Below are 26,529 nucleotides of genomic sequence, written 5' to 3' on the forward strand. Positions count from 1 at the left end.
CCGATGATCGTATTCCAGGGTATTATTTTGCATAGGGATATGATTATTGATTTTGAAAGTTACACTTTTAACTCACGAGCATAAATAAAATAACTGAAAACATTTATATTGATACGGAATTAGTACTACCCACGTATAATACGCATCCCTATTTTTCCCTCACAAATTTGGGCAAAAAAAGTACACATTATACATAGCAAAATACGGTAATTTAAAATTCTCTTATAATGGTCAAAGATCATTTTACCAGCATACAATTCATCAGTTTTTGCACTAAGCTTAATTTTTTTTTCCTTTGAAGAGACAAGACATAACCCAGCAAACCATCAAGTGGACATTGGAAGTATCTTCAGGAGGATTACCAGTGCCCTGCCAGAAAAGCCACTGTACTTAAAAAAAACAGTGCACCGGGATTCAGGAGCCCAATATCTTGGGCCACGTCACCACTGCTTCATTGTGCCAGACTTAGCTTCTGTGAGGGAGGTTATATGGATGCATATTAAGGCTTCTTCCAGTTCTATGAGTGACAGATCAGCCTGATAAGCAGAGACATTATTTCACTCAAGCTGGATCACATAAAAGAAATCTCAGACCTAAGAATTTTCCTCAACTCTAAATTATCTTCCTTCCCTGGATAAGCTACTCTTTTACCCCAAAGTCATTAATAAGCTGGTGTGTTGGACCATGATGATTCTCTGAACATTAGTTTCTACATATATAAAAAGAGGAATAATAAGTCTTATGTTGCAGGGTTATCAGAATTAAAAACAACATGGATACAATGCCTGACATGAAGGAGGTCTAGTTCAACAAACCATGTCAATTATTTCATATACACTTTTAAAAATTACTTATAATTTTTGTTTATCAGTGAACTAGGAGTGGAAAGTAAGCAGTTATTTGGCAAAGACCCAAATAAACCTCTCCATACACCTGAGCTCCTTCCCTCCTCTAGCTCTAAATATCTTCTCTAATCTAAATATACAATTTGACATTTACCAAGTCCCAACCACGTGCCAGGCCCATGACAGGCCTTGGTGAAGGCACCAAGCTGAAGATGGTTTAGTTGGGTTTGCTAATAATGAAGGAACAAACTGTGGCAATTAAGAAGTACTGCCTTATGTTTGTGGAATGCTTTATAATTTACAAAGTGCTTCTGCATACATCATGTCATTTGATTGCCACGACAAGCCTGTGAGGTGGAAAGGCCAAGACTTGTTATCCCCAGAAGACAATGAGTGACTTACTTTAGGTAACACAGCTAATACAAAATGGACTTGAGTCTGTATCTCCAAGCCCAAGATTCTATACACTGAGCATTACATGTTATTCAGAAAAATTCCTCAAATATATACTGCACAGTCCCCTTTGGACCATAATAACTATATCTGTATAATATTAAAATGAATCTCATGGACATGATTCTATTTACATAAAATTGAAAAACAGAAAAATAATTCTCTTTCCTATGTACTCGGCCTGCCTCTGGAGAAAGCCAGCCTATAGCATAAACAGCCTGTTGCATTCCTCTGCTTTGCCACAGGAATGGATCTCTGGCTGCAACAGAACAAGCAGGAATCATCTGAAAGTATAGGATAAATATGACCCTAACAGTACAATGAGTCCACTCTCCCTACCATAAAAAAAAAATAAAAAAAAGTGAAAGCTATTGCTATTTGTTTTATTAGTTTCAGGTATATAAAACAATGTACTAGTTAGACATTTACACCACTCACAAAGTGATAATCCCCCTCCCCTAATCTACTACCCTCTGACATCGTATGTAGTTGTTACAATTCCATTGACTCTATTCCCTATGCTGAACTCCACATCCTGTGACTATATATATTAAATTATAGTTGACATTCAGTATTATTCAGCTTCAGCTTCAGGGGTGCAGTGCAGTGGTCGGGTATCTACACGGCCCACGAAGTGGTCTCCCTAATAAGACAAGTGCCCATCTGACACCCTACAAAATCTTTACGACATTATTGATTATATTCCCCCAAAAGCTATTGCTTATTAAGTGCCTATTATGTTTCAGGCTCAGAAATGTTAAGTAACTTTCACACAATTATCCAGCTAGTCAGTGCCCATTTAGCTCCATAACCTATCATCTTTCTATCTGTACTGGGGAAAACCAAAGGCAAGGCAGTATGTTCTGAATTTTTCCTCCTAGATCGCTCCACGTGGTTGTTTTTAATTGGATCACTGAGTCAAAAAGTGGGAGTTCTAATTCTAATTCTTCCCTTAATTGTCTGTGACGCCATCATAGACTTTTAACCTCTCTAAGCCTCTACCTGTATTTCAATTATAGAAAAGTGAGAACCAAAAGAGAGAATGAAATGCAGACACTTTAAATGTATATAAAATGTACATATTTTGTATTGAAGAGATTATTGTTCACTTAAACTTCCACCACTGTTATCGCTCAATCATAAGATTTGCAAATGAATTTTTCTTTTCCCTAAGGTAAAAGGCACAGTGAACAGGAAAAAAAAAACACAATTAAAAACAAAACAAAACTTCTGCCTCTAGAGAAAGCTAATAGTCACTGTGAAGAAAACTATGTGCTTGGTCATTCTGTGTCACACAGAACTAGATGGGCTGTCACAGGCCTGCAATCTTCAATCTTGGCTGAGTGGTAGCTGTGCTTGCAGACTGAACATACAAAGATGCTTGCTTAGGCTTTCCTTCTGTTTTGAATAAAGTCTCTGGTTCTATAGGTGCCGGTGGTGTAATGTAATGCCACAGGCTAATACCACCACAGGCATGAAAAGAATGTGGCATAATCAGTGGACAAATGGGTTAGATGGGCTTCCTAACACTAGGCATTTGGTTTGAATAAGACTTATTTAAGTAAAAATAGTTGGGGAAAAAAAGTTTAATGCAAAAAATGTGTTCCTTAGTTGCTTTGATTAAGGACATTAAGAGAGAAAGGGAGTATCTAAGTAAGATTAGGCACTAACACGGCATAATCAATAACACAATCAATAAAATCTAGTTCAGGAACACAATCAGATTTGTCTTATGTACCGGCTGTCATTGACCGATTGTGGCTGTCTGGATACTGTCTTGGTGAACAGTCTGAGCTATGTCTAGGCTTAGCTACAAAGTGGTGTGACTACTTGGCAATACTGCAATGAGCACAGTATAATATCAGCATCAATTCACCACCCCTAATGCAGTGAGAAGCATGGAGTAATTTCAATGTGCACTTGAGTCTTTGATGCAACCATTCTCACCCCCAAGAAAATCTGCTAAGCAGAGTTGACTATTTACTTGAGATTTGAAATAAAATTCAAATCATGACTGAGACATTTTCTTACGTATTTTTGATACCTCCCTACTGAGTAGAAAGTCTAAAAATAAACAAACCACTTGGTCTTTGGACTTCCTGGTAAAGAAAAAGGTTGATACAATTCTAGTTTGAAAATTATTTCCCCCAAAAAAACTATGTAGAAAAAACTGAATCCTTATCTGAGAAAGTAAACTGCTAGGAAAGTTGCTAAAGTAGAAGATAATGTCAGTGGTGCAAAGGATCTGCATGGCTCCCTTCGTAGCTTGGGAAAGTTAGACAAGTTCATGGACCCAGCGGTCCTGGGTTACCCACCCTATTCTCTGCAGTACCGACTGTAACCATTTGCCACAACTCCTGCTCTGCCTCTGGGCCCTCGCTCAGACAAGGAATCAGAACCCAGATATGCTCACTACCTCTGCTCACTAGGCTCTGCCACCTATGGAAAACCTATGTATCACAACAAAACTACACACTCCAGTTTACCAACAGGTCACTTACTCTTATTTGAAAAAGGCATATCATCAAAGGGGAGAATGGTTAAAAACATTACTTTGTCAAACAATATACAGGCCAAGAGAAAGAGCTAGTCATTCATAAGTAAAAAATAAGTGACCCAACCTTCTTGTTTTACGTATGGGAATACCAAGGACCAGAAAGCAGAAGGGACCCATCTCTGTGTGGAAAGAATAATTCAGGGTTTGAGAAATCAGTCTGTTTGGTCCACAGTGTCACCCAGAAATGATGAAGAACTCTAGACAGGCAAAACCCGCAGCCTAAAAATTCCTCATTATTTACTCAGCAATGCTTAGTAAGAAACACCTCCAAGTAGATGATTTGTACAGCAACTTTTCCTGTAAAACTCATCTGAGCCATGTAATTTAACCAGTGATATAATGAAGACATTATACAATGTACCACTGCCTACACTACTGGCCTTGTGAGACCTACAGCAAGGGGTCTGTTCTTCTACCCCTACAGGAGAACACCTAGCAGGGTGTGCTGTCAGAAAGCCAGGGTCCAATTCCCGTGACTCTGAATCACTAGCTTTGTGCTGCAAACATTCCCTTTTGGAAGCAGCAACTAACAAGTTTAAACAAACACAGTCTGTCCTAACTGACACTGGAAAGTCATTAGTCATCTGATGCTTGCGTGGCCTTTATCTATGTTAACTAGATATCTTTTATTAAAAGTAAGCTGGCTTTCACATGATACAGCGCTTTTTTAAGAAGGGAGAATCTTTTAAAGTTAGAAAACATGTTTGTTTTTTTTAAATGTTGAAATATCAGTTCCTTGGTTTCTAGTAAACCCAGGACTTTGAGAACCTTGAATAACCTTGTTAAAAAATCAGAGAGAGAGAGAGAGAGATTTGGTTTCTCAGAATGCTTTGCCAATGACTTGTATTATGCGTTCAGTGGAATGAGTTGTTCAGTTGGATCCTCTCTTTCAATTTTTATGGTAATTTAGATTTTTCTTCCTTGGCCTTCAATTCTTGCTTAAAGGCAGTGTCAGCCTCATCAACTGCTCTGTGTAACTCCTGCCTCCCTGGGAGCTGACCTTTCAGAGCCCTCTTATTGGATTCCTGTCTAACAAAGGAAGTTTTCCCTCCGCTGTCTACTAAGGTTAACAGTGGGATTTGGAGAAAAATAATTTGGATCTGATTTTGCTTCAATTTGCATCCTGGGTCAAGAGTCTTCAACTCCAAATAATGAGAACAAATTAATTTGTCCCACCTTCCCCAGTTATTTTAAAATCTAGGATTCATTGCAAGATAATCATTATTTATAGAAAAACTTTATCTTTTTCTTATTCCTTTTATAAAATATAATTTAAAATACATTCACATACTTCTACAATCGAAGAAATGTAAGAAGATAAATAGTGAAAAGTCTCCCTCCCATTCCTGTTAGACTTGCAGGGGTTCAAAACGAGTCACCCCAAGATGTGCCTCTGTGGTACGCAGATTATTCACACTAAAGGCAACAGAGACCCTGCACTCAATAAATAAATAATAAGCACTCAATAAATAAATATTCAATGAATGAAAGAAATATTTGTATTTGTAACAATTAAGTAATAACAAGGGTTGCTCTGTACGAAAGCCCTGTGTGAGTCCCAAACAGGGTGAAAATATAAGTCAGGGAGGCAGCAAATGGCTTTGGGAGATAGATGTAATCAGGCAAACAACAAGGGCTCTATCTAGAGTCAGATAGACAGGTTCTAGTTCTAAATTCTGCCATTGTGCAAGCTTAACATGTCCTGAACCTCCTCTATAGACAACAACCTACCTCACAGGTATACAATGAGTATCCGAAAAAATAATTTATGTCAAAGCACCTTGTCAGGTACAAGGCATCATACCCTACAGGCAGTGTATTACTAAAGGCCAGAAGTAGGCCCACATTGTTAATATGGAAAAGCTTTATTTAAATAAAAACTGTCACATAAAAAGGTATCCACTATTTTTTAAAATACATGCACATACATGAGTGTCCACTTATGGGTATACATATTTTGGAGAAAAAGCGCAAGTCTAAAAGGCACACTGAAAATGAACCTGACTTACTAGAAAACTCTTACCTGAAATCCTGCCACATACCCTGCCCTGTAATGTGAACCCTTTTTGCCAAGACTTAAAACAGCCCACTGACTACTAACTATGAAAGTGACTTTTCCAGTGGAATAAATAAACGGCAATCTCTTGTAGAATACCTCTTGAACACGTTATGCTGTCTGTGGCTTCCACCCATTGTTTCTATGCTGGTTTATAAAAGCAAACCACTCAACCACCTTTCTAAGTTGTATCTCAACAACAATACCTAGAACAGGTTAGCATTACTTGCTACATTTGGTGGATAAAGTTGCCAAGCCCTATCTCCTCTCAAAAGCCAATCTTGATATTCAACCCACATCCATTTCTTCCTAACTTAAACACTTATGGTACTGATTGGTGGGCATGCAGTTTGGTGTTCAATCTTACACCATCTCTGTAGCGAGAAAAATGTCTTCCTTCTGTGGCAGGGACTATGTCACATTTCTCATGTATTCCCCAGAGAACTTAACACAGGGCTTTCTTTGCACTAGGAAGATGCTCAGAAATACTAATCAGAATTGAACTTAAAATGAAATTGTAGTGAAATGTCGCACACAAGGAATTTAGGAACAGAGTCAAACTTAGAATTCTCACTTCCTCAGTTTCAAATTTAATTCATAACCTACCAAAACAACATTGATTATTCATATCACTTATATTTTAATTTCGTGTGTAGGCAAAGCTCAGTAAGACATTCCATCTCCAACAAGGAGACAGACCTGACCCACTTCCCATTTTGTATCCCACAATGCATCCAAAGTATTTCTCCCACAAAACCTGTAATAGTTTATTGCTCTGATGTTGACAGGTGTGCGCCCCAAGAACACTGTATGGCCCTCAAGGGCAAAAATAACCACCTGATTAATCTTTTTTCTTATCACGTGAGCCTAACACTGTGAGACACACAATTGTACTTAGTAACTAACCATGTGAGGATGTTAGAGGGAGAGCATGTTAAGGAGAGTGGTAAGAAAAGGAGCATGAGACTGTGATACTGCCAGTTAACATGCCCATGTATACCCCAATAACGTTATAAAAACCAAACTAATTAATAGTAAGAGTGAGAATGAACAAACATTTGAAACCCGAAATACTGATGGGGTTTGATTACAAAACAATGAGTCCAGTTTCCATAATTAGTTTATCATCCCACTTAAAAGTATTTAGATGAACTCAAAAATATCATACTTCCAAAATAAACCTTTCTTGACCTTTGCCTGGCATTTTCATTGGAAAAGAAAAAAGATTACTCAAATTTCACTCATCTGCTTAAAAAAAAAGAGTAAGAGGAAAATTTAAATCTCATTCTAATATAGGTGGTAAAGTAATTTTTCCACAATGAGTAAACATTCTTAATTATACTGAAGCATTTCAAATTGAATGTGTGTTACGGAACTTTTAAATATGCATGAATTATGCTACGTACAACCTGGCAGGTAACTTCCAGTTAAATGATAGTCACTCTGGAATGAAATTTCTCCTTTGGTACAATATTTTTCAAGTAGCTACTAGTAAAAGTTTCAAGTTAATGAAAATTCCATGTTTGCCAAGTCTGTAGAATAACCTATCCATATTAATTCTTCTAACTTTCTCCTGTACAGATTGGCCTCAATATTTGGAATCATCTGCGCTGCCATGAGGGCCCTGGTTACTTTATATTATATTCTTGCCCCAAAGCTAAAGAGTGAGGGGTGCTTCTGTTAGAGACTGTCTGCTAGAGAGAGGCAAAACACTGTGGAAAGACTATGGCCTTTGGAGTCAGGCTTGGGTTTAAATTCTGACTCTACTATCCATCGACAGTGTGATGTTGGGCTAGTTACTTAGTTTCTCTGAACCTCTATCTCTATTTCCACACTGGCAAAATAGAGATAATTCAAACTTTCTAGAGCTGTTACGGGGACTATATTACACAGATAAAGTGACTAGCACATAATAGGGAGTCAATAAGTGTTAGTTTCTTTTCCCACTTTTTTCACAGCCACAAAATACTTATTCAACACTCTATTAGTAAGAGCAATAGGTCCATTTCCTACTTTGGTGTCATTTTTAGACTGGCTGGCAGCCAGGTCACAGTTCACTAAAACATTTACACACATTCAAGATGATCTATGCCAGTTTTTTAAATGAAAATTCTTGGGAGGGGGGAAAAACCAGCTTTATAAACAATCAGCCTTCTTCTACCTTTGATTCAACTTTTTAACAGTCTAACTACTTCCAAAAACCTGTTCTTTATTTCAGATCCCACTGATTTGTGGGAATTGTCACTGTTATTAGAATAAATAACCAACATATTTATTCTGAAGAAACCACTAGCCAAGGGAATCATTAGAAGAATCGATTTCTTGGTACAGAAATCCTTGGGAAAAGTCTAGATTTCCACTTACGTAGTTGACAAAATTTTGTGAATTCTAACAAAACGGTACCCATTTTTCCCTATGAACATCGACTTGTTTCAGAGAACAATTCTCGTCCGAATTTATTTTGTTACTCTATTCTGGATTTATTTAGCTAAACATTTGCAGAAAATGAGTAAACTATTATATTGTTTACATGGTTAAGTCACCACATAGTGCAAAATATCTCCTGAGGGAAAAAACCAGCTTGGGATTTAAAACGAGGATTACAACTGTACACCAAAACAGAGAGCTTCTAGAGATGCCTAGCATTTTGGTTAAGTTTGAAGAATTCTACTATTTCAGGACTTTTTGTTTCTCAGAGATAGTTTGCTATGATTCCTATTTTGTAGTTTAGTAGTAATGTAAAAATTCCCTTCCTCCACCCTTCTGGCACATAAGAGAAAGGCACTAGTTGGCATGCACTATTTTTATGTTGACAGCAAGAGGTAGTTTAAGCCATTTTAGTACTATCCAATACGTATGCAAGAACAAAGGTAGCATATTAGCAACCTAAAAAGTAAATGCTCATGTTTTGGTCACTTAATAAGCATATTACTTAACAACCCTATAGTTTATCTCTTGGTTATAAATACTAATACAATTCAAAAACATAAGCCATTAAACCATAGGTAGAAAATCCTACCTTTTGTGCATCTCCTGTAAAATATGCAATGGCCAGGGTGGGCAGAATCATGAACAGTGCATTGTAATAGAGCAGACCATATTTTCCCAGCTCCTAGGATAGTAAATGATTAGGTGTTTCATTTGATTCTAGCAGAGAGATATACACAACCCTATGCAAAATACCACCCCATTACACACACACACACACACACACACACACACACACACACACAAAACCTCCCCCACAATATACACAGCAAATTAGTCAAGTCAGAAGTTTTCAAACATAAAAAAATAATCTAAGCTTTCAAAAGAAAAAAAAGCAAACCTATAAATTTTTAAATTTATTTCAAATAAATTCCTTGAATGCTTAAGATCAGAGAAATAAAAGTGACATCAACCAGTTGCCTCAAAATAGTAACTAGAAAAGAGGTTATATTTAACACATATGCACATTTCTATAAACACATCAGTGAAGCCCTTTCCTTTCCAGAATTTAATCAAAAGTCATCAAGCTAGTCTTGGGCTTTTTATAACCATAACAGAGTGAGTGCCATTTAAGAGATGGATGGACAGACCCAGACACACAGACTCACACCTAGACCAACACAGACAGACATAACTTCCCAGTGAAGTTATTTCTGAAAATGTATATGTGAAGTACATTGAAAAGTAAGATTACTATATCTACAACTCCCAAAACATACTGTGTCTAGTTGTAACCACGTGTTCTATGGTTCTTTCCAGAGAAGGCAAAGTTCCTCGCTAAGACGATACAAATTCAATACGAATATTACTATCAAGTAGGTAGGGCATTTGCACTTATAATCTGAACTTCAAAAAAGGACCTGAAGTAGTTTCAGAAATACTGTACATATAATACAGCAGACTCAAAATTAAGCAAAGTCATTTGACTGAAGAGAAAACGTGGGTAGGAAAATAGATAAAGCCATGTCAGTTACAAGATTTAGTTAAAAGATAAAAATACACCAGCTCCTCAGGAAAAACTATGGTGACATCTATGATAAATACCTCATATGGGTCCTCAGATAGGATACATTATGAGAGAAAGGACAACTCCTTCAAAAACAAATCTATGACCTGTAAAGCTGAGTTCCACATAGCTTCTTCTTAAAATAATGCAATCTTATACAGTATTGTATTAAAGCAATGTGGCTCAAATACTCAGCTTTCTGATGACCTGGCTTGATCTAAAAATAAAATTTAGTGTGTCCATGTCAAAGTATATAGCAGACAAACTAACAAAAACTATCTTTAAAGCCTTTGTGTGCATGCTGCAGGTTGAGAGAAAAGAGCTGGGTATATAAAGCTCATGTGTATGAGATCTAGGCCAGGGAATTCAATGCTGCTCCTGACAGAGACAGATCCTAATGCTCCCTAAAGTTTCCCATAATTTGTAGCACTTTAGGGAGTGAAGTCCCCAAATACGTGAAGTTCATTCTTCTTCTGCAGCCCCTTTGCACACTCACTTCTCAAATCTGTCCCAGGGCTTCCAGATATTTCTGTTTTATCCAGGTCCTACCACGTCCTCTAGCACATAGCCATGATGAACATTTATGATACTCTTCTCTACCCTCAGAGATCCCGTTTCTTTCCCATCCCCCCAAGTATTTTTCTTTATTCCCTACTTTTTCCCTGATGAATTGACATTATCATTCCCAACATCAGTAACATCTCTTAAGGAAGCTTAAGATTGTTACCTACCTTGGAATCTAATTTTTGTTTCACGTATGCACCATTTGCTGCTGTCAGGACATCGTTTATCAGAATAAAAACATATCCTTCCAGATCAAATGCCAAGTCAGAGCTGCAAAACATAAGCAACGCTTTAGTAACAAATTACATTTAAAGAACATGCATTTAATTTTAAGTAGGTCTGAACTACAGTATTTGCAAGAGCATATTCTCGTCTAGGTTACTGAACATTGGGCATTTTGTCAACTATTAGTATTTCTTGATTCTGGGTTATAAATTGCAATTTTATACTCAATAATGAGAATCTTCAGAAATGAGAAGCACTACACTTAAACAAAATCAATAGTAATAAACAATCATATCAGTTAATAGCATACTGCTCTGAACTCACAGTCAAGCAACAAGAAGAAGCAACCAAATTCACAAAAGCAAGCAGAAGGCATCAGAGCTCAATTTCCCAGGTAAGGAAATCAAAAGGATGAGTTGTTAACAAGTCTTTTTCCAAAGATTACACAACATTTAGGACTATCTTGCACAGGTGGTTGGGCCATTAGATGGAATGTCTGGAGTGTGGATCACGGTTAGTTCTGAGATCAAGCTACAACAGTATCCAAGCGCACAGCAGGAACCCAGATACTTAAATAATTGCTTAATGCCCCTATAAGGTATAACTAGTGGGATTACGGAAACTGATGTTTCCCAGTATTTAGTAGAGATAACAATTTATTAAATTGAATATAATAAATGAAAATCTAAGAAAAGTATGGCTTCATCATACTTTAGCACCATAGCTAAATAGTAGTCCCACATTCTGTGCTTTTGCAAAGATACTACATATTTGTATCTAAACTACTACATGGAACGAGGCTTTGAGGAACTCTAGGCCACTGCGATTTTAGGTGCAACTACACTAACGCACACCCATTTTTCCAAGCAGCCTGACAACCCCCTAACTCCAGACTTCCTCCCTCCCAATCTCTTTCCCAAGGTAAAGGTTCTAATTAGATAAGGCTGGTCCAGACAGCAATCTTCCTTAGAAACTTTCTGCAGGCCAGAGTTAGCCCTGAGAAACCTGTTGTTTGGTTCAATTTTGGATCCCACCAGCTTCAAGGAAATGCTTCAAGACCAGCAGGGCACCTCAAAAAGAAAGGTAGGATGCTCACATAGAATTTTTCTCCTAGGAGGCAATAATGCCTAGAGGGAAAAGCAGTCAGCTATATAATGAAATTCTAGTAACCAATTACTCTCATTCCCTCCTTTTTTGAAAAATGAAATTTCACTTGGAGATTTAGGGTGGAAATGAAATATTATATTCTCTATACCACGAGAATATAATGAAGATAAATGAGTCAATCCAAGAGGCACACTGGACTTCCCAAATGGAAAATACATGTCAGGCAGAATTTGTGGCACTAGCAAACCCACATATACATGCCCTGGGCTGAGTGATACATTGTAGAAGGCTTCTAGCCATCATTTTAATTTTCTGAGTCTTAGGGTATATATTTTCTTCATCCACTTGAAAAGTAAAGCTTAAGAACAATGGAAAAAGCTTTAATATTTAATAGACTATCTAAGTTATGGCATTTGTGATATATCTTAAGTGAACCCAAAGAAAGCAATTCTATTATTTATTATTCTGCAAGGCAAATAATTCATGATCATTTGCCTTTTCTGATACACTATTTTCTTTTGCAGTATGCTAAGTAAAAGAATGCCACATGGTTTATAAAAGCACTTAGGCTCTGGAATCAGGCACAGATTCAAATTCTAGCGCCAGCTCTGCTGTTTACTAGCTGTGTGACCTTCAAGATGTTATTGAACTGAGGTTTTAGTTTCCTCAACTATAAAATAGGAAAATTATATTCATACCTTTCTGAGTTGTGAATACATAACTAATAATGTGTAAAATGTCAAACATATTGTGTGGCACACAGTCTGTGCTCAGTAAGTAGAAGATAGCATAGTAAATTCTAAATTACATGAATTTAACTTTTTAGAATTCCAAGAATCAGATTTTGCCAGTCTTGATCTTAACACACTCAAAAAGATTTAACTTTTTGAAGTCTTTTGAATGCTTTTCTAAGACATGATTCTTATTCAGCCTATAAAAAAAAAAATTACCTTTATTGGTTAGTGATCATTCTTTATCAACAATTATTGATAATTTCTAATGTATTCATAGGTTTATACAGGCCCACATCTTACCTGGCAGCTACAAAGGCTCCAATAATCATTGCAAATACAGTCATCTTAATACCCCAAGAAAAAGTCTTCCTACAAAAAAAAAATTTTTTTTTTAATACATACATGTGGTTTTATTCACACTTATATCACAGACCAAAAAAAAAGATGTTTTCTTTGGAAAAAAGCTATAAACAACCATATTTTAAATGTTTCCAAGGAACTGGATATTTAAAAGAACCCCACTGATGAAGCAAAAACTTATTTTTTATATAAATAAGTATACTCATTTTTTTCCTTATTCTTATCATTTGTTACTATTATTGAGTTTGAACTTTAACAAATCGGAATTTCTTTAGATCGAAAAGGGTCACACATATTTGCAGTAAAAGTAGCCAAGACAGGAACACTGTTTAAAACCTATACTGATGGTTCTGACATGGCTTTTCACCCAGTGGCAGCCATAGGTACAGAAATTCTTGAAAGAATATCTCATGTTCAAACAGGTTTCTAATTCTAATTCATAACTTTCCCAACTACTTCTCCCATAAATTATCTGGGAGAAAGTTGCTTAAACTTTCCAAAAAATAAAGTAGAAGACAAAAAATGTTAACATTATTATTAAACTATTATGATGGGTGCCTTTCCTAGGTGATTCAAGTAAAAGACTAGATATATTAGAAATTTAGCTCACTTGAGTAAAACTCCTTCAGCAAACATTGTAAACAGGATGGAGAACCTTCTCAGAACTGTAAACATTGGCAAGCTGCAAAAAACAACAACAAAAAAACAAACAAACTAAGATAATTAGGTAAAATAAAGTTTAACAATTTATTTTTTAACTGCTTTGAAAGATTCTCCAAATTAGTATTTTAACATAATGCTAATCTTTTCCTTCCATTATGGAAATCCCATACTGGTTAATCTGTGGTTAAATTAAACTCTTATTTCAGAAATACTTCTTATTTGAAAGCCTGACAGGGTTGCTTTTTCAAAACTACTAGAAGTGAGAAACACCAAACTAACTACTATAAAATGGTAGAAATCATACATGTATTATCAGAGACTAACAGCCACCTTTTATAAAATTTTACCCTGCCTATTATGCAAACACCCTGAAGAGTAACATTAGTCTTTAAAAGACCTCTTTCTCCTTTCTTTACTGACCTCCCTTCCCACCCACAATCTTCCAAATAATATCTATAATCTTACCCCATGAAACATTCCTTCATTGTCCTTTTGTGGAAGTAATTGTGTCTTCCTCTAAATTCCTAGAGCATTTTGCTTGCACTATTCTAACATATGGCCACTTGCAATATAGTTATGAATATATCTCATCTCACTGCAAAGTGCTTTCTATTTAGCTGGGAATCAAAGATAGGGTGTGGATGGATGGATGAATGGATGGATGAAAAAAGAGCAAACTCTATATAAGCAGCACTTTGCAGCATTTCTTTCCAAATGGATAATGAGGTAGAAAAGGATGCCCGACCCATGATAAATTTAATTCCAACCCAGAGATATTATCATGGTCATTATGTCAGGTTTTTTGGGTCTGAAGAAAGAGGAAATGAAAAACACTTTGTCTCTGATCCTCACTCCATCTTACAGTCATCCAGCATGCCAGGAGTTTCCTGTGTGTGGAAGTGGTGAAGCCATAAGTTAAATGGCTTTCTTATGTGTATAACTGTAATATCACATACACCCAATAAATACTACACTCCTTAAGTGGAGAAGCCAAGAACTGGGAGGTTAGAGGATAACAAGACAGTGTTGTCATGGAATAGAGAGCTATCACTTCTTTCTAAAAGTGAATACGCTGTCTCTACAGTTATACAGCCATGGGTAAAATATTAATCATATTTCAACCAAGGTTCCATCTGATGTTATTTTAACTACCTCATGTTAAAAGAAAAACTGTGAAAGTTCTCATATCCACCCTCTTATTTTGCTTGTGGAATTTGCCAAAAATGTAATATTTATTAATTATATTAAAGAATTTAAATCACAAAAAACCTGGCATATATCCTTCACAACTATAGGTCTGGAAAAATAATGGAAAACTCCTATCAGCATATTGTAACATTTTAAGGCTTCTATCATTAAACGGAGGGATAAAAACCCCAAACATACAAAACTCCTCTTTCTCTTTAAACTTAAAGAGCTTAAACTAAAACCTTTAGTGTAATCATTATTTAGTAACAGAAGCTTTCTGGTCATTTCTTCCCCCCCCCCCCAATCAATAATAATCTGTTAAATATTTGACATTCAAGTATAATTTCAATACATTATATCAACCTCACTAGTAAAATAAAGTTATCCATACTTCAGTTTCTTTGTGCTGAACAGTCCCGTGATTTGGTTCCCAAAATATAGTAGAGGTAGTGGAAACGTCTAGAAAATTTAAAAAGGGATAACAAAACTCAATAATAAAGATAGCTAACAAGGTTTTTTCAAACAGAAACAGTTTTGTTTATATGATCAAATTCTTTCCCCTTAAAATATAAGATTAGTTTTCATACATAATTTTGGCCCCCATAAAGTACCCAAACATTATTCTTGGATAAACAACATTACTATGGCAGAAAGAGAGAAGCATGGAGGGAGAAAAAAGAAATAAAAACATGAATATGACCAAACCATGTGGGACAGACAAATCATTTGCTTTAAAATATGATAATGTGCTAGCCCATAGCTTTAATGTCAGCAGAAAAAGGGAAAGCACTTCATCTTCATGTGAAGTCAGACTGCTGCAGACAGAATAAGAAAATAAACCCAAAGAATAACGACTTCAGAATACACTGGCTAGATTAGATGGATGTACAAAATGTAAAATGGTTGTACTCCCCAAAACTGTTCATTAATTAAATCTGAACAAATGATTTCTTGCGGCTTTTTTCTTTACCTTTATTATACCCACTGGACTGGTTAACATCAAGGCTGTAATTTTGAAAAATGCCAGGCACTGATAATAAAATATACATATATAGTGACTTCTTTTCAGAAAATAAGGTGTTACTTTATTTATTTAGTATTACTTTGTTTGTTTGTTTATTTATTTACCTTCCGAGGTACATTACTGTCAAGGTCAGGAAACTTGACTACTCTGAGCGCCTTTCCCACCCAGAGAACTGCCACTGTAGCCACCATCTGTAAACAGAGAACACAGATTCACTGTTCTACATATAAAGACACACACAGAAGTTCTAACGACATAAACCACGCAATGCTGAAGATTCCAACTAACCTGGCCAAGTCCAACACAGAGCGAGGAGGGAAATCTACAAAACCGTAAGAGAAAAAAAAAAAGAGGGGGAGGTTAGAAAAACCCAAACGTGGCTCTGTGAATTCAATTTGCATATTGGCAACCTTAAAATGCATTTTGCTAGAAAACACACCAGCGTCAGCCCCTTGTCCAAATGAAAATCGGTGAGAAAAGTCCCTGCGAGTTGTCAGGGCAACCCTGACAACTGATTTTGTAGCTTCGGGCGGTCACTTGCCTCAGCTTGTCCAATTCTACAATTTCAGTCTGCAGCGTGCAATGTATTTCTGAAGGAAGTGAAGATACGGTTTCACACCTTTAAAGCAGAACTGCTTCTGCCTCGGAATCCCAGTGACAGCATCAGGATCATTTTAAATGGTCTTGAGGCTGCGCACGTCCCCAGAGACTGTCAGCGAATTCGGGGTACCCTGAAGCCCCGGCCCAGGCTGTGGGGAACAGCGGGCATCCCTCACGCTGCTCCCTGTCTGGCAGGCGCCGGGGCCAACAAGTCACGGAGCAACTTCGCTCCAGCGCTCGGAAGAGCAGGGTTTCTAGGGCGCTGCACAGCGAGCACCGCAGACAGGCGCTTTCCAAACGCGGCCCCGAACGCGCGCCGAGCCGCCCCGAGCTCCGCGTAGGAGCCGGACCCCCACCCCAGGCCGGCGCGCCCAGCCGACCCCACCGCCCGGGCCGCGTGTCAGCCTCCCGCTCTCCCCAGCTCCAGCCCAACTTTGTTCAGCTCTAACTTTGGCAGCCAAGTCCAGGCAGCAGGCGTCCCGCGCCTCCGCTCGCCCGTCCCGGCGGCCTCGGCCGCCGCCGCCTCAGCCCCACCTGTAATTGGTGGGCACGCTCTTGTTGACCACCACGATGAGAAAGGAGCTCACGCCGTAAAAGCAGGCGGCCAGCAGCTTCAGAAACACGGTCAGCGTTTCGGCCGACGCCATCCCCAGCTCCTCCTCATGTCTGTGTGTGGAGGATTTCGCGGGGGCTTCTCCTTTAACCCGGGCATGCTGACGTCTATGAACTTCCGCCATGGCTGCGGCGGCGGCCTGTGAGGGGAGCAGCGGGCGGGCCTGGCGGCGGCGCTGAGCAGCGCGGGGACTTGCGGCACCAGTTCCTGGGGGCCTTGCGGGGCTCGGGCCGGTGGACTGGGTCGGCTGCGCGCTCACCACCTCGGCTTCCCGCAAGGCCGCCGCCCGTCCCCGCCCAGGGGCAGGAACGCCGGGGTTCACACCCCCGTGGACTTTGCTCGGGCATGGTGCAACGCGGGGTCACAGGGTCGGGGCCGCGCCGGGCTTGGCCTGGGCTGGGAGTGGAGAGGGCCTGGAGAAGGGGCAGCGGCGACCCAGGGTACGGGGCGAGTGGGACAAGAAGCCAAGGGGGAAACCACTCGGGGACACTGGAGCGCCAGGCGGGGAAGCACAGCCTCCGAGAAACGTCGCCACCTCGCGCCTGCGCGCCTGCCGCGCTGGGTCTCCGCGGACGCGCACCTGGGATGGGGGAAGCGAGCGGCCGGGAGGCTCACAGCCGTATTCTCCAGATAACGACCGCAACAAAGTACAGACCCTCCTCCATTCGGCAACATGTGGCTGGCTGAGGACGTGGTTCGCAGGTTGTGAGCGTCTTGCCTCATTTTGAAGGTTCTTTTGGTCTCTCTTGCAGAAGGTAATAGCCCTTCAAAAATACGTATCAGATTTGGATCAAAAGTAAACACTCAACATTTAATTCTGTATTGCCTCAACTTTTTACATTCTCTGAACTCAGAAAACAACGAATGCATTCTTTGCAGATCAAGGGAGAATTTTTTTAATAAAAGTGTTGACATATCCAAAAAAGTAGCAAGATGATAATCAAGCACCTTGTGGACTGCTGAAAGAGCAGGGTGTTGGGGGCTGAGTTCTCATTCTAGGTTTCCTAGTAATGCCACCAAACTAGCTGTGTGCTCTTGGGACCATTAGTTGAGCTCTCTGAGACTGCATCTCTTCATCTCTATGGATATAAAGCTAGCACAGAGCTAGTTTTCAGTAAGTGGTAGCCATTATTATGTAACAGAAACAAATCATTATCAACTTAAGCAAAGAGATAACATCTAATTTTAATGTCAAGGGAAAAAAACAGTTGAATTATTTCCCTATATTATCTACATTTTTTAATGTATTTTTAAATTGTGGTCAATATAACAAAATTTACCAATTTAGCCTGTTTCTTTTATTATGGTAAAATATGCATAATAAAATTTATTGTTTTAACACTTTTTGAGTGTACAATTCAGTAATATTAAGTTCATTGACATTGTGTGAAACTCTCAGCACTACCCATCTCCAGAACTTTTTCATCATCTCAAACTGAAATTATGTAACCACTGAAGAGTAACTGCCTTCCCCATCCTCTAGTAACCTCTATTCTACTTTCTGTTTCTATGAATATGACTATCCTAGGTACCACATATAAGTGGAATCGTACAGTATTTTTCATTTTGTGTGTGACTTATTTCAGCACGCATTCAAGTTCATCCACACGTAGCATGTGTCAGAATGTCCTTCATTTTCAAGGCTGGATAATATTCCATTGTATGTGTATGTTTTGATCTGTATCTTTCGTCTTATGCTGGGAACACCCATGTTCTTCAAATGCTCCTAAGGAATAACTGGCACACAAGATGAAGTTCTTACTATGGCCCACAGGGCTTGGGTAACGTGGCTCCTGCCCACATCTCCGGAGACACACCTCACCTTTCTTTCCGTAAGCTGCAGCTAAGTCAAACTACACCCAGTCCCGGGAAGAACAGTGTGGGTTCCAGTGTCTTTACTTAGGTGTCTTTACTCCCGTTATGCCCTCCATCGATGCTTTTTCTATCTTCCCTCTCCCGTCTCCTGAAGAACTCTTACTTTTCCTTCAATGTTTAAGCAAAACATTACCTTCTCTCTGGGAGCCTTCCTTCTTATTGCTCTTACAGAACTGACGTCTCTCCTTTGTGCCGCTCACACCCCATCTTTGTGCGTCCCCTTTATACAGGGTCTGGAATTATTAATACATGTTTGCTTGTCAGTCTAGTCTGTTCCACTAGACAGTGAAATTCTTGAGGACAGGGACAGGCAGGGATGTCTAGGACCGTTTAGATGTTTTTGCTGAGTGAAACAATGAATGGTAAGACATTTTACCAATGAGGAAAAGAGTCCAAATTTCTTCTTTAACTGCTAGCAGAAGAAGAAAAATAACTAGAAAGTTACATTTTGAGAAACATCCCCTGTGAAAAAAAATATTGCAAAAATATTAATGTCGCTCATACCAAAAGCAAACAAGCAAAAAAGGCTTGTATCACGTAAGTATCTTCCCCTCTTCTTCTCCCATCCCAACCCACTCTTTAGAGAAAGCAACTGCTAATAGTTTGGAGACTATGCTTAGAGCCATTTTCTGTGCACGTACGAATATATATACATACATATGCGTATACCTACACACACATATTTTATACATTGTTTACCTACATGGAAAGAACTAGGTAAGAACATTGACCCTCAAGCCAGACACTGCCTCTGACACTAATTTTGTGACCTTGGGCAAGTTACTTGACATTATTGTGCATCAGATTTCTCATCTGTAAAATGGGGATAACCCATTTTACCCTCCTCAGGGTGGTGGTGAGAATTAAATGGATTAATAATGGTGAAGTGCTTAATACAGTACACATTTCACAAGTGTTTATAATAATAATTACTACTATTGTTTTTCAACCTTTCTCTTTTCACTTAGTATTCCTTGAAGACCTTTCTGTGGCAATATAGAAACTTTACCTCATTCTTTTTTAAAAAAAATGACTGCAGAGAATTCCATCAGCTAGATGCATCATAATTCATGCAACCCTTCCTATGGACATTTAGGTTTTTGCCAGTTTTTCAGTTTATAAACAACACAGCCTTGATTGCCCTTGTCTACTCAACTTTGTACAGGTATAAGTTTCTAGAAGTTTAATTGGTCAATTAAAGGCTACATTTGTTTCTTTTTGATTCATAGACTTAACAAATTGATCTCCAAAGAGGGTGTACCAATTTTATATTCCCACTAACACTATGAAAATAAAACCCTCTTTCATAAAGTCACAGGACAACAATGGAGATCACCGAAAAGGGCCAGATAATAGTTCAAGTGCTACCCCATGGAGTATGAAATGCGAGGTTTAAATTTCTGCAATAAATCAATTGCAATTACACAAAATGAAATGAAAATAAATCTCAATTACAATTACACAAAATGAAATAAAAATAAATCCTACAGTACTAATCCAAACAATTGCTGTTGTTTTTCTCAGCGTGATTACATTATTTGTTAATAAATATTAGAGATCTACCATAGACAAGCCAAGAACTGTGTTGGATGTTCTCAGCAACAGTAATGATTTGTGGACCTTCAGAAACATGCTATTAACTCTAATGGAGTCAATCACTCTCATTAGGTGGCCACAAAGATAAGACAGGTTCACATACCATAGTAAGGGTTCTGATCATAGGTGTTTAGACCTTTAGGTACTTTTAGGTACTCAGACCTGTTTCCTAACCTCAGTAATATTAATCACAGAATTATATGTGGGAGATTTATAAATTATTTGATAAAATTAAGTAGAGACTGAACGATATCCAAAAAAGTATAAAATTTGAAAGGCTGGATTTAATTGATCTCATTGGTACACATCTATTTGGAAATGTCAACATTGTAGGTCAATATATGTTATATCTTGCTGGGTGGAATTACTAGCAGAAAAATCGAATTAAATCATGTCTTTTTATCTTTTGTGCGTTAGCCATCATGTTTCTCCATGAGGGAAATTGATTCTGTACACTACTTGTTAACATGACTCATATTATTTCTTTTTCCTACACTTCTCATTTTCCCTTGGCTCACTTGCTCTTCTTATACCAGAATTTGTGTAGGCCTTTCTTGTTCATCTTCACTCACCAATTTCTGTTTCATTGCCAAGCTAGATCATACCCAGTGCCCTGCTGTGTTCCCCCACTGATTACATTATAGCCAGGGAACAAAAGTTATATGTGTTTTCTATTTGAACCATGCTTTAAATATTCTGAGAACCAAAGAGCACAGAAGGAACTTCTCTGCAGTGCCTCATACTTCTCTACATTGGGCTAGAAGGAATGAATTTATGACCATTGATAGTGTGGGGACAGAGCCCCAGAGAGTAGTTTACAGGCTCTCGGCCTCACGTGGAAGGGTGCTGGCTTGGGTGGTGAATGGCCGTCGGCTGTGGCTGATTGGCCGTCGGCTGTGGCTGGTTAGCCGATTGGCCGCTGGTATAACTGCTGCGGCTACGAAGGATTGCCAAGGATTGCCGAGGAGCCGAGCAGAGCCGAAGAGAGCGGAAGAGGAGAGCCGAGAGAGAGGAACAGAGTGGAGAGAGTGGAGGAGAGTCGTCAGTCGGTCGGTTGGCGGAAAGGCTGACGGCAAGTCAGACGTCTGGTGGGCCCAGCCTCCACTGAGACCATAGTGGTATGACTCCCTTACCTATGGCTCCGTGGGTGTTCCTTTTCGGCCTCACCATATCCTGCGTTCTTGTGTGGGGAGCAGGAGCAGAGACCCCGCAGGCCGCCCCGCCTGAAAGATGGCACGGCGAGAAGGCCTCCGCGCACGACAAATGGCGCAGCGAGCAGGGTCTCCCGCACGACAAATGGCGCTGTGAGCAGGATCGCCCGCACGACAGATGGTAAGCCTAACAATGTGCTACAATTTAAGTTCATTGTCTCATTTCGTCCTTACCAATCTAGAGAGTATGTATGGTGAAACCACTAATCAACAGGAAAACAAGGGCCAAGAGGCAGTATTAGGCGTAACCTGTGTCCCACAGCTCTAAGTGACTGCACAGATTTGGCCTCAGTCTGTGCTCCTCCATGAGACAATCCTGCCACATTTGGGGTAGGTGGACATACTTGCTTTTATAAGATGTTCTGGCAATGCCATTACCTCCTTCAGTTACCAAGGTTAGTGTTTATCTACCGTATGAAGGAGAAAAACCAGGATATAGGAACCATAATCTATTGAAGTCATAATGAGTCATGACCCGTTCACAAATACTACCATACCAGATATCACATTAGGCATTGAAGATACAAAGACATTTCAAACTCAATATGTTTACAACTGAACTTCATATAAATCTATCTTATGTCAGCTGTTTTGAATCTTCTCTCTCTACGAATTGGCCTCGCCATCTACCTATTCACCCTGGCTCTGCCCTCCATCACTCTTCAACCCACACCAAACTACTAGTTTTATCCCCTCCACTACACTGAAGCTGCTCATCCTTAAGTTACCAACGACCTCTATGGAAATACACCCCGAAGACAGTCTCAGTCCTTCTCTTGCTTGGCCACTCTGCAGCATTTACACTGCTGATCCTCTGCCTTCCTTTAGCTACACTCTCTTTCCTTAACTCCTGGGACTCCACGCTCTGTAGAACCTCTCCTGGTTCTCTGGGTGCCCCTTCTCATTCTGCTTTGCTGGTTCCTCTTTATTCTATATTAGCTCCATCAGCAGAAACGGATTCAACTTTTATGAAACCTGAAGCTTTCATGAGCCCTCTTTTAAAAAAATGCAAAATTAAGACTGTAAAATGAGGTACAAAAATGGGTATCTATTTAATATAGGCAAAGAAATCAGAATGAACAAACATTTTACATATGACAAATGTAATATTTTGATATTTTTGTTAATATTTGTATTAAGTGCCTGTGGGGACAGAGCCCCAGAAAGTAGTTTCCAGGCTCTCAGCCTCACATAGACAGGTGCTGGCTCAGGTAGTAAATGGCCATCAACTGTGATTGCATGGCCATCAGCTGTGGCTGGTTGGTCGTCAGCTGTAACCAGTGAGCCATTGGCCACTAATATAACTGCTGTGGCTACACTAGCAGAGAGAAAAAAATGGGGCCTAGCAAGAAGATGGTGGCTGAGCTAGCAAGAACGGATTGCAGAGAGGCGGATGCCGCCAGCGAGAATATAGTGGTATGACTCCCCCATCTATGGCTCCGTGGGTGTTCCTTTTTGGCCTCACCATATCCTGCGTTCTTATGTGGGGAGCGGGACCAGAGACCCGGCCGGACTCCCTGTACTACATATGGCGCAGCGAGCAGGGTCTCCCACATGACAGTGCCTGTCACCTTTCTATATTTTTTTCCCTATATTTTGGCTGCATATTTCTTTGACTGCTTCTACTTATGATAACAATTTTGTAATATATTTTTAATAGCGATAATAGAAAAATAAGTCAGTCTTTCTTCTAGCAGTTTGACCAGTTTGTTTATACTACTGATAAATGGAATTTATAAAACATGCATCCACATACCCAAACTTGCTGTAGTACTGCTACAAATGTGCCCTACAAACACAGAAAGAAATTCTAAATTCTATTTTGCATGATTCCCATCAAAACAGAAAAAAAATTGTGTAGTGCATTTACAACACTACACACTATGTTATTATTTGCCAATAAGAGAGATGTTCTGTTTTGATTAAGTATTGATGAGACCCAAATTTTCTGTTAATAATTGTATTTGATGATTGGAGGAAGGTATTATGTATAGCTTCAGACTGTATGTTTCAGATCTTGTTTCTCTTCATCTAGCCACAAACTTTTGAAACTAGCCACTGTAGGACACATTTTATTTCATAATATGTCTTCTGGACCTGTAGCTTTGGGTCACATGGTAAAGTAGACAGTGGGAGTATTCTTGGAAGCCATTCCTATATTAAAACAACTACATAGCTTTATACAGAAGTGACTGTATACCATCTATATACAGCCTACTAAACTCAGACCAGATATATTCCTAACTTAATTCTTGGGAGTTCCAAAATACCTTCTGCCACTCAAATGTCATCTGATATGAGGGGAAGGATGATGGTAGAAAAATTGGAGTGGAAAGAGACTGTATTCTTAGCCAGATGCAGCTAAAATATCTTACATCTGCAAATTTTATAAAATGTATTTCATATATATAAACCAGGTGTAAGAACCAAGTTCTTACACAAGTGAGGGTCATGAAACTTAAGTTTCATTAGCTCCATGGTCCATGTCCATAAGAGAAGAGGACTTTCTGTTGTTGCTGTTCACAGCTATATTCTTGGTACCTAGAACAGTGCCTGATATAAAGTGGGCCTGTAATACACATATATTAAAAGATAGGAAGGAAGGGGGGGGTAGGTAGAGTTGCTCTTTACATAATTTGGATTACAGAAGCATAATATGTCTCCGCCATACTTGGCAGAAAATAACTATTTTTAGAGTTATTTCCAAGGAAAGACAATGCATTGGGCCAAATGAGGTTGTCTAGAATCCTAAACCACTCCATATATTAAGATAACATGTCAATACAAGGAGGTGATGGGCCTATTTGGACTCGGAGGTAGGCAGAACTATGAGATGGCCACGGAGAGGGAAGTCCTGGATAGAAACTTGGGTAGAGTTAAAAGAAGAAACTAAAGTTAAGATGGAGGGTTTACATCGATATATACATCCAAGCAGGCATCGCTAAGAAATGTCGGGGTACCACAGTCTTCTCCTGAAGACTCTGATAAATTAACACAGCTGTGTGTCTATATTGTCTCATCAATTTTACTTAGGGTTTATAGTCAGTAGCAACACACAAGTATGGCCACTCTGTAGTTAGAATATAGGAATATTTCTATAATTTCTGGTAAACAGTAACATCCCCTGGTCCTCTAAGACTTGATTTATTGCCGTGGTCACCCTCTCCCCTCCTCTGGAATTCCCTAGACCTCCCCACAAGTGAGCAACCAAAGGAGTAAGTCTAGGAATGATATCCTGCTTCTGTTATAAATTTGATCGGCCAATGCCTATATGTGCTCATTATTAAATCTTTTGCATATAATCCCTGCTTCTACTAAGCAGTCAACATAGCTACAGGAGAGAAATCATGAACTGGGAGGAGGGCTAGTCTCACCCTCCTGGTACCTACCGGTTAACCTAAGAATAGAGCAATACAACTTGATGGTTTAGATTGATTGTTCTCCCTAGAGCTGAGTTTTCCAAGCGTGGCGCATTGGACAGGTAATCAGCTTCCCCATCCAATCACATGAGGGCATAAGTTAAGTCTGTTCTAGCCACTCTACCATTACCAGCCACTAGCACAGTGATGGCACATAGTACTCAACCAACATTTTTTGATCAAAAGTTCAACAGTAAAGAAGAGGTAGAACCTTAAAGGTTTAGACCTGGAAAGATCATCTAAAATCTTGAGAGAGAAAAAATCATTAAAAATTTTCTATGATATGCAGCTGGGAATCTGAGGTTAAACAGGTTGAAAGTCTTGCCCAATCAACCATATAAGTTAATAGAACTGGTTGTAGAACCCTAGCCTCTTGTATTCCCATCCAATGTCCTTTTCACTCTACTGAGCTCCCTCTGTTAGATCCAAGGAGACAAGTAACCCAACTTTGCATTCCTCACAGCATGGAGAAATCAGAGATGATCAGTACTGCCACCCACATGGGAACTGGAAACTTTAAGTAAACTCCAGGATTACATGAAGAAGTCATCTCATATTACATCTACAATTGTTTTTTCTTTCCTTCTAGTCTTGGAACTGGGGGGCAGGGTAAAGTCATGAGTTTAAGCAGCGTGGGAGAGTTTGGAATGGCCACCATGGAATATGCAAAAGGAAGTCAACAGGACATAAATAAGAAAATTACTGAGAGCTCAGAGAATGAGAATGACTGCATGAACCTACTCAGCATGGATCAATTTTCTCAGCAATATTGACAACCCAAAATGTCAATAGTGCTGAGTTTGAGAAATCCTGCCCTACAAACATTTTAAGTGTTTAATGGCCACATGTGGCTAGCAGTTACTGTATTGAACAATACAAATATAGAAGATTTCCATCATTGTAGAATATTTTACTTGACAGCTCTGGCCTAGATTTTCAAGATCCTTTTTAACTCTGAGGTCCTAAGCAAAACCACGAAAGAAAAGAGTAAGATAGTAGGGATGCTGGGGGAATAAAAGATAAAAGAATGAAATATAATTGTCTTTAGAGGCATTAATTATCAACTTCTGTGTCTGGTTCACACAGAAGTCTACACTTCTGTTTGGATCAAATTAACTACTAAAATAAATTAGGCATGTTGGCAAACTAAATGCCACTTTGCAATCTACATTGTGACTACTTGTCTGACCTGCTCTTTGTCTCTTTCTTGTTATCCCACTGCTATAGCTATGAATGCAGTGTCCTACCTCTTTTCTGGGCAGAGAACATATACATTGAAGGTTATCTTTAGAGTGAAATAGGCAGTAAATAGGATTTACATTTAATAATATCCCCTCAACTTTGATAATGACTGGTTTTGATTCTCTGTTTGGGAACTGAAATAAAATACCGTTCTGCTCATACCACACCTGTGTGTAATCCTGGGCACCTGACTCCTAGAAATA

At 39.0% G+C, this 26,529-nt stretch overlaps 1 protein-coding gene across 1 annotated transcript in view; it reads right to left on the bottom strand.

Annotated features, from left to right (window-relative positions):
- SLC35D1 (solute carrier family 35 member D1) overlaps nt 1-17,596 on the bottom strand; it is a 44,956-nt gene extending 27,360 nt beyond the window's left edge. Inside the window, exons 1-8 of the mRNA XM_019732211.2 lie at nt 16,905-17,596; nt 16,059-16,092; nt 15,875-15,961; nt 15,138-15,205; nt 13,506-13,577; nt 12,836-12,904; nt 10,637-10,739; nt 8,931-9,023 (exon numbers count right to left, since the gene is read on the bottom strand). Coding sequence (XP_019587770.2) covers nt 8,931-9,023; nt 10,637-10,739; nt 12,836-12,904; nt 13,506-13,577; nt 15,138-15,205; nt 15,875-15,961; nt 16,059-16,092; nt 16,905-17,107 — 729 coding nt within the window. The 5' untranslated portion in view covers nt 17,108-17,596. The remainder of the gene's footprint in view (nt 1-8,930; nt 9,024-10,636; nt 10,740-12,835; nt 12,905-13,505; nt 13,578-15,137; nt 15,206-15,874; nt 15,962-16,058; nt 16,093-16,904) is intronic.
- Between the last annotated feature and the right edge of the window lie 8,933 nt (nt 17,597-26,529).

Source organism: Rhinolophus sinicus, linkage group LG06, assembly GCF_036562045.2.
Source record: "Rhinolophus sinicus isolate RSC01 linkage group LG06, ASM3656204v1, whole genome shotgun sequence".
Taxonomy (NCBI): Eukaryota; Metazoa; Chordata; class Mammalia; order Chiroptera; family Rhinolophidae; genus Rhinolophus; species Rhinolophus sinicus.